The sequence below is a fragment of the Pelobates fuscus genome, chromosome 6 (assembly GCF_036172605.1).
Source record: "Pelobates fuscus isolate aPelFus1 chromosome 6, aPelFus1.pri, whole genome shotgun sequence".
Lineage (NCBI taxonomy): Eukaryota > Metazoa > Chordata > Amphibia > Anura > Pelobatidae > Pelobates > Pelobates fuscus.
This window is the reverse complement of record NC_086322.1, coordinates 120062261-120078987: the sequence shown is the minus strand read 5'-3', so window position 1 is coordinate 120078987 and position 16727 is coordinate 120062261. Positions and strand designations below refer to the sequence as shown.

General features: G+C 38.7%; 1 protein-coding gene across 2 annotated transcripts in view; it reads left to right on the top strand.

Annotated features, from left to right (window-relative positions):
- TLL1 (tolloid like 1) overlaps positions 1 to 16727 on the top strand; it is a 101149-nt gene that overhangs the window by 49738 nt on the left and 34684 nt on the right. For both annotated transcript variants that reach the window (XM_063458198.1, XM_063458197.1), the window contains exons 5-12: positions 1718 to 1835; positions 4545 to 4723; positions 5102 to 5207; positions 8615 to 8739; positions 10456 to 10571; positions 13151 to 13253; positions 14450 to 14566; positions 15379 to 15524. In XM_063458198.1, the coding sequence (XP_063314268.1) occupies positions 1718 to 1835; positions 4545 to 4723; positions 5102 to 5207; positions 8615 to 8739; positions 10456 to 10571; positions 13151 to 13253; positions 14450 to 14566; positions 15379 to 15524 (1010 nt within the window). The remainder of the gene's footprint in view (positions 1 to 1717; positions 1836 to 4544; positions 4724 to 5101; positions 5208 to 8614; positions 8740 to 10455; positions 10572 to 13150; positions 13254 to 14449; positions 14567 to 15378; positions 15525 to 16727) is intronic.

The following is a 16727-nucleotide window of genomic DNA, read 5'->3' as shown; positions in this document are numbered from 1 at the left end:
AACCCAACACTACACGTAAATGCATGCTTGCATTCAAACTCAAACACTACATACAAACTCACCCCTACATTCACAGAAACATACTCTATATAAACACATACTTACAGTCAAACACGCTCCGTGCTAAATACAATCCTGCAAGCATGGGGAATCGGTAGAGCCCCAGCTTTCAAAGCATTGTTAAAGTTGCATGACAGATGGGGGTCTATCTTTTAGCCATCCTGTGTACATACACAGACCGTCATACAGAGACATACAGTCTGTATGTCTCTGTATGATGATCTGTGTATGTATTCAAAAGGAATAAACGCAGGCAACACTCTAATAGTAATAATGGTATATTTATTGATAGGTGAACCACCCCAAAGAAAGTGCAACGTTTCGGCTAAGCAGAGCATTATTGCCTTATTAAGGCTCTGCTGAGCCGAAACATCACACTTTCTATGGGGTTGGTCACCTATCAATAAATATACCATCCTTACTATTGGAGTATTGCCTGCGTTTATTCCTTTTGAAGACTTTACTGGTGGATCCAGCGATGTCTGCCTGACGTCGGAGCAACTACCACTGTGGATGGCCGGAGCATTTACACGGTATCAGTGTGCAGGGTTCTTTGTTTGTCTGTCTTTGTATGTCTCTGTATGCCTTGTCTGTATGTCTCTTTATGACTGTCTGCGTATGTATGTCTCTGTATCACTGTGTATGTATGTCTCTATATGCCAATCTCTGTTTCTTTATGTCTGTGTCTGTATTTTTGTGTGTGCCTGTGTCTGTATGAATGTATGTCTGTGTTTGTTTGATTGTGTGCCTTTTATGACTGTGTGTCTGTATATCTTTGTGACTGTGTGCCTGAATAATTATGTCTGTGTGCTTGTATGGTTGTGTGTCTGTATGTTTGTGTATTTGTGCATGTATGTATTTTTGCCTGTATCTATGTCTATGTCTATATGGGAGAAAAAGAGAGATAGAAAGTGTCTGACGGGGAAGTAAGAAATACACAAGAGGGGTTGTATGAGACACACTAAAGGGGGGTGTAAGGCACAAAGGGACCAGAGGGGTAAGAGAGTGGATATGCAACACTAATGGGGGTAAAATTCAAAAGGGGGGCTACGAGACACAGAGGTGAAGATGCATTGGGTTTTTTGGGTGCGGGGGGGGGGGGGGGGGCGTCAAAATGCATCTTTGCCTGTGTAGTCAAAAATCCTAGCACCGGCCCTGACCTCAGGCAATATCTATGGCAATAGAATGCACCTGTCATGGTTGAAAATATTTATTACCTGTATGTATGAAAATGAGAAATCTCAATGTATCCATCCTGGTAAAATATTTTATAAATTAAATAGGCTTGATTTTTGATTAAGGCAAACAATGCTTTGTAAGCCCATAATACAGCTAATAGTAGCAAGGCCTATTTCTGTTTTTATACCTTTCCTAGGTAAAATCTCATAGCACAAACCTTTGTAGGCCCAGTTTATTTCCTGGGATGTACACAGACGCCCCTCCCCCACCCCTTATTGTCTAGGATAATAGGAGCCATTTTGAATGATGTTGGTCAACATAATAGTCACAACATAGGGGTATTTAGTTCTTAAGATGTATTATTCTGCAATACATTTTTTTTAATTAAAACCCAAAGAAGTCCACTGTTATTAGAAAATATATGCTTTCATACTTCATTGATTTGATGATTTTTTTTTTTTTTCAATTTTTTTTCTAGGTATCCAGAGAGCAATGTTTAAACAGGCGATGAGGCACTGGGAGAAACACACATGTGTGACTTTTATTGAGCGATCTGAGGAAGAGAGCTACATTGTGTTTACGTACAGGCCTTGCGGGTAAAAAACCCTAAATGTAGAATATTGTCCAGTCTATGTACGAATTAAACTGTTCTTATTATAGATGGGTATCACCAAAAAGAATTTGACTTCAGCTTAAGCAGTTGCATCAGTGTATTAAAAAAAATAGGCACTTCTTGGGATTTTTCACCCCCTTTTCTCTAGAGAAATCTATACTGTGAAGACCCTGAGTAACTGGTGCTAGTGAAAAGAATCATATTGATCACCTACACCAATAAGTGGTGTCCAGGCTTTCTTAGATAAACTTTAAGAAACGTGGGAAGAAAAATGGCTCTTGATTGATTTGTCTAACTTCAGGAATAGAACATTAATTACCCCAGTTTCTAAGTACTTCGAGCAGAAGTTTGCAGGATGAACACTTATAGCAATAGATTGCACCACCTATATGTCCAAACTTCATTGTAACTACATTTTTATTTTTTACACTTAATTCTCTACTCATTCGGATGACTGTACACACAATAACATTTATGTTAAATCCTAAATGAACCTTGGAACAATTTACAACCTAAATAGTTTTCTTAGATGGCCACACGATACTGAATCCTGAATTATTTTTTGTAGTAATCTTTCAAACAAAAAGATTTGCCCCTCTTTCAATGTATGGTTAAAGGAAGTTCCCAAGACAAAACCTCCTTATTGTCAAATATCTAACTATACTGGTATTAAGCAGCACAAAGTGACCACATTTCACTTAGATTGATATGAAAATACACTAAACTAATAGAGATTTGTTTGTGAGAAACCTAGGAAAGAAAGACCCTGCCTCACGCCCTGGTTTCCAGTTGGTTATTTCAGCTATAACCATGATCATGGAGTAATCATTTGAGAGGCCTGCCGCCTTTCCTTGTGTGGGGCATAAGGACCTTTTTGCTAAGATGAGACCAGTAGAGCCCATTCATCCTGATGCAAAGGAAGCAGGATGTTCTGGAAATCACATGGAGCTTCTTTGTTGACCACTAAATGATGCAATGTGCAGCATACATTGGTTAAGAATATGGAGAGGACCTTGCTTCCAGGCCACCAGGATGGCTTTGATGGGAGAAAGTTTAATGTGGCCTCATCTTCACGTTGGAACAATGTAATAGAACGGAGCGGATTTTCAGAAATAATGCAAAAGAGCAATTCACCAATTACACTACCACACGTGATCTTTTCAGGCTTAAAGTTGCACTTTAGGGTCAGGAACACAAACCTGTATTCCTGACCCTATAGGGTTTAAACCACCATCTAGCCACCCTGGGCCCCCACCCATGCCTCCCTAATTTTTTTTTGTTTAAATCTTACTTGTATTCATGTATGGAGCTGCTAGCTCTGGCTCTGTTTCCTTTAGACCTGCCCACTGCCTGCTGAAATCAGCAGAAGTGGTAGCCTGAACCAATCACAGTGCTTCCCCATATGATTGGCTGAGACTGACAAAGAGACAGATCAGGGGCAGAACCAGCATGATTCAAACACAGCCCTGGCCAATCAGCATCTCCTCATAGAGATGAATTGAATCAATGAATCTCTATGAGGAAAGTTCAGTGTCTGCATGCAGAGGCATGAGATACTGAATGTTTGGATGCATTTTAGGCAGCCATGACCCAGGAAGGATCTCTAACTGCTATCTGAGGAGTGGTCAGTGAAGTTATCACTAGGCTGTAATGTAAACACTGCATTTTCTCTGAAAAGACCGCGTTTACAGCAAAAAGCCTGAAGGTAATGATTCTACTCGCCAAAACAAATCCAATAAGCTGTAGTTGTTCTGGTGACTATAGTGTCCCTTTAACCAGTGAAAATGCAGAACAAATTTAAACAAAAAGTAAAGTGGATCATGCTGCTATATTAAATGCTGAATAAATATAACTCTCTAATCTATAGAGGAAATTTGGAAGCTTTCTTTACTGCAGCCATACTAATAGAAATCCAGTCAGTATACCAACCAACAAAAAGGGTGGAAAGAAAACTTACTGTACAACAAGAGTGCAAGTAGTAGAACAATTTAATAATCAATAAAATATATTGCACACTAACCCAAATAAACAAAAACAGGAGTTGCCCTTATGTATTCTGTGCTTGGCTTAATCTTACTCATAGACAACTAGACTGAATAAGTGCCACATTAAGCACAAAATGCCTTGGGTGCCTCTCCTGTTATTGCACATTTTGGTTTGTGCTCTCCTGTTTTGTCTTCCGCATAATGTGGCAAGAAAAATATTCAATAACATACATGGCAAAGTTTCCAGTTTGGATTTGATTTCAATCTGTAAAAATGCAGAACAAACACCATAACCATATTGATGGTTAATGATTGTACTAATTTTGGGATAACTGTAGTCTGCAGAAAAATAATGTAAAAAAAAATAATTTAAAAACTTAGAACTGTGTGTTTCAGAAAACATTCTGACCACATCACAGAACTGATTTTTGTCAGATTGATTTAATTATACATGACATTGTCACATAGCAAAAGTTATATTTTTAGTCAAAACACAATGCAGTTTTCTCAGAATATTTTGTTGCTATGATACGATAGAAATCTGGTGCAACAGATGTGACGTGATGAATCAGTCTATTAATAACTGTAACTATTTCACTACGGCAGGGTGTGCCAATGATTTGCGGAAGCTCTTGTCGTGTGTTTCGCCCGCTCCCTCTCTCCCCTTAGACTTAAATTTTGAAAATAAATCTTCATATAATCAACAGGTGCTGTTCCTATGTTGGAAGAAGAGGGAATGGACCTCAAGCAATATCAATTGGCAAAAACTGTGATAAGTTTGGGATAGTTGTTCATGAGCTGGGCCATGTCATTGGCTTTTGGCATGAGCACACGCGGCCAGATCGAGATGATCACGTTGCAATCATCAGAGAGAACATTCAACCAGGTACGCAAAAAAGATGTGTATATGTGTGTATATGTATGTATATGTATATGTATATATATATATATATATATATAAATTTTTTTTATTTTTTTTTTTTTTTATTTCCCCCGCACTCACGCTTTAAGTATTCCAAAATGCTGGGTGCCATAGCCTGGACTCCAGAATCTGATTTTAACTTGAACTAAATAAAGTATTGGAGTTTTAAAGACCGGTGAGCAGCTATTCTTTGAGATATATATATCTCTAATTATTTATTTTTTCTTCCCCTCTAAAGATGTGAAAGGGATGCGTTTTTGTGTGCCCTGATATGCAAAGTATCAATACCATTCTGCAAATATTTGAGTTTTTGGTTTTTCCTTACTTTTTCTTTCTATCTAGGTCAGGAATATAACTTTTTAAAAATGGAACCAGGAGAAGTAAACTCACTTGGAGAGTCCTATGACTTTGAGAGCATCATGCACTATGCAAGGAACACCTTCTCAAGGTTGGAATCTCAGGTTATAATTTTTGACTTCATTTTTTTCCCAGAGTAACACCTTATAACAACTGTAATACAGGGCAGATAAGTCGTCCAGACTCGCTTACTGTAAAACATGGCACTTTTTCCACATCAAACTTCACCGAAGGGAAAAGTAAAGGCAAATGAAGATACTGTAAGAGGCTTGTGGCATCGCTTATTTGTGAAATCTACTACTTAACCAAAATACTGAATGATGTTCAGATTGCTGGCACACAATGTAAAAGGTTAAGGGGAACTGCCAATTATCTGGATTTTTACTACTAGGTTTACTTTTTTCCCTATATTTATCAAATATGAATGTTTGTTTGAGGTGGTGGGAACACTAAATGTAAACTTTATCCTGGCAACTAAGTTCTTCCAACTTGGCTTCATGTAAATCGTTTTAAGCTGTATCCCATGCACCTATCTGTTTTATATTCAAATCTACAATGAAGAGGAAAAGTGGAACATTTTTTGCAAATGTATTTATTTATTTATTGTTCTCCTCATTGGCAATGTGCAATACAATGCAGGCCAGGCAATGCCAGGACACAATGTCTATTGCCAAGTTGTTCATATAAGATGAAAAGAAAATGGCATATCCATGAAAAGGATAACAGTTGTTTATAGGTGATTTTTCAATATTGTATTTTGTAATATTCAGGAGATGTTTTGTAATATTCAGGAGATGTTTTACTGTAGGACAGTTCTTTAGGTCAGAGTACAGTTCTACTGTCTACATAAAGATCTGCATTATAGTGTATTTTGTAATACATGCAGCCGTTTCAGTGCCAGAAACAGATCTTCTGACCTTTTTGGCTCCTCTTAATTCAGTCCAATACGCTTTTTTTTTTTTCTAGAACACATGTAAGCCAAGACTGGCTTTTAGGAGTGCTAAACCTTTTGCTGTTCTGCAGTATTTATTTACACCCCCTTCCTTTGGTATGTGAATGCCTTCATTAACCTATTTAGGAGCAAGTTTTGACAAATCCCATGTTGTGCAGTTCTGATTTGGTGTTGTCTCTGAATGTATTGATTGATTTTTAGTTTTGATTTTGTGTGGAGGGAAATTAGTGTGTTATATTTGTTTGTATAGCTTTATACTTGGCAGGATGTTAGCAGTTTTGAGATTTAATTTTAATGATGCATAACTTTGCAGTCTGTCCACCTTTACCTTTTATTCCAGAAGTTAGGTCCTTAAGGGGTTATCATGACATGTCACACATGTCATGTGTCCTTAAGGGGTTAAAGGGACACTATTGACTCCAAAACAACTTTAGATTGAATAAAGCGGTTTAGGTATATAGATCATGCCCCTGTAGTGTCACTGCTCAATTCTCTGCTATTTAGGAGTTAAATCACTTTGTTTATTCAGCACTTGACACACCTCCCTACATGTGACTTGTACAACCTTCCTAAACACTTCCTGTAAGGCAAATATTTAGACTTCATTTATTGTATTTTGTTTAAATGATCATTTATTATCTTATGCTTTATTAATAGCTTGCAGGAGCCTTCTCTGTGTTCAATTTCAAAGTGGGAGAGAACTTGCTTTAGAAGGTTTTAACATCTGATTGAAAATGAAACCATTTGGTTTTTCATGCAAGCGGTGTGAGTCCCCGCCAAGGGAGGTGTGGGCAGGGCTGCATGGCCAGAAACAAAAGTGATTTATCTCCTAAATGGCAAAGAATTGAGCAGAGACAATTCATGGGGCATGATCAATACCAGGGGTTTTAAATACCTTTTTTGGGTAGTGTATATAATGTTAGCATTTTAATGTAGCTGTTTGTAATATTTGCATTTATGATCAGTGGTGTGATTGTATGTAGTGTTGAATTTTTAAATGGGGATGTACGTTTGTGTGTGTGTGTGTGTGTGTGTATATATCTATGTTTATATAATTTTGGAGTTGTAAACCCAGATGCCCAAGCACTTAAAGCCACTTGATGGGTATCGTTGAACCGGGCCCCTGTTCAGTGATACCCATCGGGTGGCCCTAAGTGCTTGGGACACCTGATGGGTAAATCATGGAAGAGCCCCAGTTTTATTCTGTTCTGCAGAACACCAATTGGGAAACTCTGATCTATACACAAACTGCTTAATTAACTAACGTTGTTTTGATGGGTATAGTGTCCCTAAGTTATATTCTGTTATGTTTATACTCCCCGTAATGATAAAGAGACTATAAACTTAAAGATGTATTGCTGATTAGACACAATTCTTCTGCTATCATAAACTTTCATATGCATACTTTTTTTTATGTAATCTTGAATGTATTTTTAAAATGTGTTTATTTTTATAACTTTTCATAGAAAATCTAAACAGAGTACAATAGCCAATTTAATGGTCAGATTTTAACATAAGCTTAATTGTTTATTTGGTTTGTTACTTTGATACACTCCAAACTTGCATAAAGCCACAAAGAAAATTGTCAAGCATGCACTATGGGGAAGTGTTTTTTTGTTTTTGTTTTCTTATAAATGGAATGGTGGTAATTTTATGTTTTCTGTAATTCTGATATTAATTTGTTAGAGGAATCAAAAGACAGACGAAATATAAAATTAACTGTATTAACCTAATGTTCCCTACTGGGTTCCACTTCATTAATATTAGATCCCCATATAATTGCTACTACCCACTAGAATAACATGATAAAAGGCCAATTAGGAACCATTGCTTTTTACTAATGATCAGCTTTGTGGAATTGACCTTTCTTGCAGAAAGTAGACTGCTGGATATATTTTCAAAAGTATTTTTTAAGCAAATTGTGTTTTTATGCTTTTTTTTTTCAGATGCAAGCACCATACATTTTACATGATTGCAAAATATTCTAATCACAAATTGTCACATGTCAGCCTGCAAGTTAACTGTGGATTTGTTACTCAAGCACATATCCCCCGCGTTGCTCTTCCTTTTGAGCTTGTGCTTTTTAAAATAGTTTTCCTTTTCTTTATCTCACCACCTGTTAGTTTGTTTAAAAAAAAAAGTCAAATTTGCAGTTGTGTCCCCACTTTAAAATTTGTAAACCTTTTGTCACAAATACGAATAAGCAATTAACTATTGAATATATATTCTATTATTCCCCTTTCTCAAAACCCATCAAGACTTGATAAAGGCTCCAAGAGGAGCCAAAACGTTTTCTCCACTTTTTTAAATAAAGCCTACCTTTTAGAAGACACGTCAGGTGTGCCTGGATATTTATTTTCTTCCATTGGGTGTTAAAAAAAAAAAAAAAAAAAAAAAAAAAAAAAAAAATGGTCCTGGGGAAAAAAGACAACTGTTGCTGTTTGAGTAAAGAGTTGATATGGAAAGATAATCAAAACTAGTTGTTTTTTGTTTTGTTTTTGTGAATATGTGTAATAGAACTGATTCTCTTTTATGTTTGGATTTAGGGGTATGTTTCTGGATACTATTCTGCCTTCCCGTGATGAGAATGGCTTGCGTCCTCCTATTGGCCAACGAACCAGATTAAGTAATGGGGATATCGCACAGGCAAGAAAACTGTACAGATGTCCAGGTATAATTAGAAAAGCAATAAGACTAAGCAAGAAGATTGTATTTGGAGTTTGTACAATAAACTCTGTCAGAGTTCAAAAGTCAATGCATAGTCAGCCAAACAATCAGGATATTTTATTGAAATAAAGCTGATAAGTAACCTGGGGTAAGTACTAATTTAAGGACTATAGCAAAAAAGAACATGATTCTGCAGGAGAAGGCTGACCTCTATAATCCATTAAACCGTATCAAAATGAAACCTCCTGGCATTGCTATTTTGGTTTACTTCCAGAGTAAATAAGTATGAATAACCTTAATTCTGTTTCAAATGAGTAGGTTGGTTAGGTGGCTATGTGTGCAGTAATTTGAAGTAAATAACTAAGAAGGCTTTTTTTTTTTTAACTCCTGCAAGAAGGCCTACAGTTAAGGTAACAGCGAATAACCAGTAAAAAAATGCTAGGCTAGAGTCTCTTTAATATTATGATTACAGTGTTATCACCATTAAAAAAAAAAAAAAAAAAAAATGTCAGCTCTGTCGCATGGAAATGCCTTTCATCTTATTCCATTATACAGGTCTGACTTCATCTCTGTTTGGATGCTGCAGTTAAACATCTGGCTTCAGGGCATACATGCCAATGTGTTGTGGGTAGCTCCTATTGGTGTGTGTGATACCACCCACTAGACTATTTTCATATCCTAATACAGTTTAAAGAAATCAACTCTGGCTGTACAGAATGGTTTATCTTGCATGGACCGCTAGTTTCTTATATATACTGTTGTACAGTATCTACATATCTCAATCCATTAAAGCTGCCTCAATAGCTCTCCATTATTTTGCAGCTGTCTCTGTATGCAAATAAACACAAACCTTGTTTCTTTTTTCCCTATTGATACTGCTATACAGTGCCCTCCACTAACATTGGCACCCTTGGTAAATCTGCTCAAAGAAGGCTGTGAAAAATTGTCTTTGTATTCCGGACCCTATAGTGTTAACACTATTTAGGCTTCAGCTCCCCTCCCCCATTAAAAAGGCTTTAAACTTGCCTTTATCCCAGCGCTGCGCCCATGGGAAAGCATTGGATTGACTGAGATTGCCAATTCTGATCTCCACCAGGGAGACGTGGCAGAGGCAAATGCCATCCTGGCCAATCTGCACAGAGCTGTATTGAATCCATGCATCTCTATTGGGGCAAGTTCAGCGTCTCCAAGCAGAGCATGGAAACGCTGAACGTCCGTGTTGCACGTCGTACAACACTGATCCAAGAAGTACCTCCAGTGGCTGTCCCTGGGGAGCAATATAAACAATGCCTTCTCTCGCAACAGACAGTGTTTAAATTAAAAAGCATGCAGGTACTGATTATACTCACCAAAGCATCTACATCAAGCTGTAGTTGTTCTGGAGACTATAGTGTCCCTTTTATCCTTTTTATCTTTTGATTTAAAAAACAAACAAACAAAAAAAACATGCAGATTCTATGCTCTCGTGGATCTCAAACAATTGTACATAGTTTGTTATGCTAATTTTGTCTGCCACTAGTGAAATCTACAAATAAGCTTTATTCTCATCACAATCCAGGAAGTAGCAAACTCCATAGAGCAGGCCTTTGACAAATGATAATATGAAAAAATACTAAATGTCTATAGTTCAATGCATTTGATACCAACTGACCTAGACTGATAATACCCAGAGTCTCACCTGAATATTTTGAATCATAAAATAAATATATTTATTTTGCAGCATGTGGAGAGACCTTGCAAGAATCTACGGGCAACTTTTCATCTCCAGGTTTTCCAAATGGTTATCCATCCTACACTCACTGCATATGGAGGGTTTCTGTGACACCAGGGGAAAAGGCAAGTAAAGAATGTTCTGTAAAATATGTTTTTGCTCCTTTTGTTTCAAATGTAGAAATTAACCAATAATGTTTTTCCTGGTGGTAAAAACATTTAAGACCAGTTGTTCCATTGAAGGGGCAGGAGATCACATTTTCTACTTTAGTATTTTGCCATGTGACAGAATTGCTGTGAGTACATCCTGGCCTGTTGGCACTCGGTATTAAATGTTTTCTTTTTGAGGCAGGGTTAACCTCATTGTGACAATCTGCCAGTTATATCACCAATCATAACTGAACAATAATGTGCAAAAGCTTGTGCTCTGTTTTTATTGTGTGTGTGTGTGTGTGTATGTGTGTATGTATATATATATATATGTATATATATATATATATATATATATATATATATATATATATATATATATATATATATATATATATAATTTTTTTTTTTTTTTTACACACTATATAATAGTGTTTGGTGTAAGACCTACAAATATAGGTTGTGAATGAAGTATACATCAGTGTCTGATGTAATATACAGTTAAGAAATCAGAGCAGCATAATGTTAAGGTAGGATAAAAAAACATCCTGTGATCATAATGGCACCATGATCCGCATAATAATGACCAAGATATAAAGTCCGTTCTGACATGTTATTTGTATTCTACAAACTGCTACGTTATCTAGACTTTAGAGTTTGATGCATATAAAGTTTGGAAACACATCATTTAAATCAAATTCCACCCCCCACCAAAAAATAAAAATAAATAAAATCAAAGTTTTCCACTTACAACCGCAGTGTCCTTTTTGCTGAATTGGGGATATAGCAGAGTTTCTCTCCATTCAAATACATTTAATATATAGACACCTCTTACTGTCATTTGGAATTCAACGAGTGAGAAATTGCATTAACTGAGGCTATATTTCAAATGCTGGACTATAGTACATTGAAAACAAAATGTGTTTGATGATTAGGCTGAAAAAGCTGTGACTATATTCCCATATTTTCCTTTTACCACAATTGTGTAACCTCATGGATTTATTTGGACTACTTTGAACCCTACATCATTGTACTTCTATAGCTCACTAAATGGATTTAGATTTGGCACAGGTGACTCTCATCCATAAACAGTACATAAAGAACCAATTCAATGTCATAAGTAAGTAAATACTTTATCACACTGAGGTATTTAAATTGCTCTAGAACAGGATAGGAGGAAGGTGTGGGGCAGCTTAAACTAACAGGTTACCTAGCTTTCCAGGAGCAAAAGGGTGTATCAATGGAGACCATTATATTTATATAATTACTCCTAACTACCTACCTTTTTAGTATAGAACCGTATTATTCAGCCATATATGCACCTTGGGTGAGACGTTGTCTGAGAACACGGTACAGAAGCAAGGAAGAGGTGCATGTGTATGGCTTAAGGATCTAGTCCTATTCTAAAGGTGTGTTGTTTCCTTGAAGTGGTTTGGGTGCCTTAAAGCAGTGCTCCCCAACCTTTTTATCGCCGCGGACCGGTAAACGTTTGATAATTTTTCCGTGGCCCGCTTGTTTTGATTTAATAAGACAATGGGGAAATGTGTGTAGTGTGTGTATGGGGCAATGTGTGTAGTGTGTGTATGGGGCAATGTTTGTAGTGTGTGTATGGGGCAGTGTGTGTAGTGTGTGTATGGGGCAGTGTGTGTAGTGTGTTTATGGGGCAGTGTGTGTAGTGTGTGTGTATGGGGCAATGTGTGTAGTGTGTGTGTATGGGGCAGTGTTTTTGGGGCAGTGTGTGTAGTGTGTGTGTGTGGGGCAGTGTGGGTAGTGTGTGTATGGGGCAATGTTTCTGGGGCAGTGTGTGTAGTGTGTGTATGGGGCAGTGTTTGTTGGGCAGTGTGTGTAGTGTGTGTATGGGGCAGTGTTTGTTGGGCAGTGTGTGTATGGAGGGTAGGGAGGCTTTTTATTTATTTATTTAATTAAACTTAATATATTCATGTCCCCCCTCCCTCCTCTCCCCCCCCCCCCCCCCCCTTACCTTTACTGGGAGGAGGGGGGACATTTCTTAGTCCCTGGTGGTCCGGTGGGGATTCCCTGGTGGTCCGGTGGTGGTGAGATGAACTCTAGCCCAGTTACAGGGCTAGAGTTCACTCTCGCGAGATTTGGAGCGTTGCCGTGGTTACCGCAGCAACGCTCCAAATCTCGCGTAAGGAGGACCCGGAGGAGCTGCAGGTAAGAGCTCCCGGGTCCTCTCTCATTCCCTCCGCTGCCGGCTGTCAGCACAGTGCCTGCGGACCGGGGAGGGAGATCTCTGATCTCCCCTCCGGTCCGCAGGCACATTGCAGGGCTGGCACTTGGGCAATGCCAGCCCTGCATTAGCCGGCAGGCTCGCACACCCCTGGGCGGCCCGGTACCGTTTGATCCACGGACCGGTACCGGTCCGCGGCCCGGGGGTTGGGGAACACTGCCTTAAAGTGTCACTTTAAAAACAAAATGTACTGCATGCACACATTAGAGCGATTTACATACAAGTTTCCTTTTACAGCTCTGTATAGAGGCCCCTCAATGTAACTCTGCTTATTCTGACAATCTGTTTTTTTTTTTTTTTGCAGATTGTGTTAAATTTTACCACTATGGACCTTTACAAGAGCAGTCTGTGCTGGTATGACTATATTGAAGTAAGGGATGGATATTGGAGAAAATCACCACTTCTAGGTAATGTGTGTGTGTGTGTGTGTGTGTGTGTGTGTGGGGGGGGGGGGGGTGTATTTTTTTTTTTTTTTTTCCCAACCCACTATACATCTTGGAACGATATATTCTGCATCTATGTTTATGGTGACTGCCTGCATATGACAAACTCATGGACTCCTTCTTAAGGCATCATGTTCCATGACCTTTTTCAGTTGGGTTCATAAAATACCCTTGAGTTTTCATCACTGTGTTCGTGATCATGCTTCACTGATATTGCAGTTGAAATTTTCTGGATCGTTATCTGTGATTGTTTGTATACTTGTGGCTTCATACATATATGGCTAGCACACTTTTTAGTTAATCTGGATTATCATTTTTAAATAGAACATCCATACACTTCCAGTCATGTAGGTAGGTCCCTTTTCATATAATCTTGGGTAATACACTTTTTTCCTGCAATACCTCAAAGAGTTAACGTAGACCTAAAATGACTGACTTACTGCAATGTTAATCTAGAATAAAGTCTCTCAACATTTGATTCAACTTTAATTAAGAGTTTTGAAATGACCTTTGTAGTCATTTAGTTTAAAGGGAAGCTCCAGTGCCAGGGAAACGATCCATTTTCCTGGCACTGGAGGTACCCTCTCCCTCCCACCCACCAATCCCCAGTTACTGAAGGGGTGAAAACCCCTTCAGTGACTTACCTGAGGCAGCGGTGATGTCCCTCGCCGCTGTCTCCTCCTCCGCGACGCTCCTCCCTGTGCTTCCGTTGGCCGGTGGGCGAGACTGATCCCGCCCACTGGCCGAGGAGACCTAATGCGCATGCGTGGCAATGCCGCGCATGCGCATTAGCACTCCCCATAGGAAAGCATTGAAAACGAATTTCAATGCTTTCCTATGGGGATTTGAGCGACGCTGGAGGTACTCACACAGCGTGAGGAGGTCCAGCGACGCTCTAGCACAGGTTTCCTGTGCTATGAAGCAGGAAGTTCCCTCTAGTGGCTGTCTAGTAGACAGCCACTAGAGGGGGAGTTAACCCTGCAAGGTAAAAACTGCAATAATTATATTTGCAGGGTTAGGAGCAGTGGGAGTTTGCATCCAGACCACTCCAATGAGCAGAAGTGGTCTGGGTGCCTGGAGTGTCCCTTTAAGTCTTTGTTTTGTTATTCCTCAACAACATTCCATGTTTTTCTTAAATTGCCACTGCTTAATTTTTGCAGGTAGGTACTGTGGAGATAAACTTCCAGAAGTTCTCACAACAACAGACAGCAGAATGTGGATTGAATTCCGAAGCAGCAGCAACTGGGTCGGAAAAGGATTTGCTGCGGTTTATGAGGGTAAGGAAACAATCGCAAAATGTATACAAAGTAGTAGAAAAAAACAAAAACAAACGTGATGGCTCTTTGTCGATAATTAAACATAGTGGGCTGCTTAGTTTATTAATGCCATACCCATCTAAAGTGATATGGTATCTTGGCATAATGAGTGGGTTAATATTTGTAAACAAGGTAGCAAGGTATGTATATCTTAACCCATTAATGACCCATGACAGGATTATTTCAGAATGGATGTCCTTCCATTAAGCACCCATGACTAAATAATTCTGTCATGCTATATTTTACCAGCAGGGACAGTGTTGCTGCTAGTAACAGGGGAACCCCAGGTTTTATTAGTTATCTTATACTCCTGTTTGCCAGCTGGGGCTTGGGTTGGTGGCCCCTCTCTGGCAAATATGCTTATTAAATGGGGAGTTAAATGCCCTGATTGTGCAACTTGGTGTAAGCAAGGGATAATTTAAAGGAACACTATAGTCACCTAAACTACTTTAGCTAAATAAAGCATAAATAGCACATGGATTGACTTTAACACCTGAAGGGAACCTAGTGTGCCTCAGTTTTTTTGTGGTCAATAGGCTGATTTTAAAAGATAATGTCGAACACCAAATGCAAGAAATCATTCACTTTAACGGAAAATAGAATTGGTAATTTACTTCATAATATGTAAGGAGTTTGAAAATATGGCAGACACCCAAAACCTTAATATATTCTATATCTATTCTGAACTTATCAGTCTGATTTTTAGCTTAATTTCTATAAATTGTATGCCTAAATACATATTTTCTTTGTTCATTTATTTTCTTATTCGACAGCAATTTGTGGTGGTGAAATCCACAAAGATTCTGGTCAGATTCAGTCTCCCAATTATCCTGATGATTATAGGCCATTGAAGGAATGTGTGTGGAAAATAACCGTTGGAGAAAACTACAATGTCGGATTAACCTTTCAGGCATTTGAGGTAATGCCATCTTTACTATCACTCTGGATAAATTATATTGCTTTCATAAATCTCCTAATCCAGACTGGCGCAAACAAATTGCCATTGAGAAGCTAACCTCTTGATCTTAATTTTACATGTGGTGAGGCTGTTTCTGTTGCATACATTTCCAAGAGGATTAAACTGGCTTAATCGTATTGGTGCTCTTTTGAATTAAAATGTTTAAAGTACTGACAATGGCCCATTTTTCACAAGTTCTTAATCCCATTACACCAGAGAGCAGCAAATGGCTTTAAATAATGGGACCTTTTATTTATTACAAGTAAATTCATAGGTATTTTGCTAAGACTGGCTCCATGTGAAATAGGGAAAACTATAACCAAATGAGTGTATTCTCAAATTTACTTTTGAAAAGCAGATAATTAAACCTACTACAAATAACTTTGCAAATTGTTGCCAAACTTGACAACAAAGTTAAACTATTGCAAATAAGCTTTGCTATCTCAGGGTCTGTGATTTCTTGAATGGAAGCAGTGTTTGTGCACAGGAGGAGCAGAGCTCAGCACACATGTGAAAATGTTTAAATTCCTTTTTACATGCAAAGTGTAACTCTTTGAATGGACTCCATGCCAGAGTTAGCCTTGTGTGTTCAGCCTTTCATTGTTGCGTAGATTTGGGTAGTAGTTTCCTGTACTCTCCTGATCTCTCCCTGTCCCTCATGACTAGTTTCTCTGACTGCCTCTCTGCTGTTTCTGACTGCCCACTTCCTTAAACTAAACTTGACCAAAACTGAAATTCTGGTCTTTCCTCCCTCAAGTGTTGTTACTCCTGTGTCTGTCTCCCTCCAAGTCAACGGTGCTACCATCAGCTCCACCACGCAGGCTCGCTGCCTATGTGTTCTCTTTGACTCCGACCTCTCCTTCAAGCCTCATGTTCAGTCGACCGCCAAATCCTGCCACTTCCATCTCAAAAACATTGCACGCATCCGCCCCTACTTAACGCCAGATGCGAGTAAGGTTTTGGTCCATTCCACTGTCCTTTCTCACCTTGACTACTGTAATCCGCTTCTCAGTGGTCTTACGTGCTCCCAACTTGCGCCGTTACAGTCCATAATGAATGCGGCGGTGAGGCTCATCTTCCTGTCCGCCCACACCTCCCATGCCTCACCCTTCTGTCAGTCCCTACATTGACTTCCTATAAAATATATAGCTCAATTTAAAATTC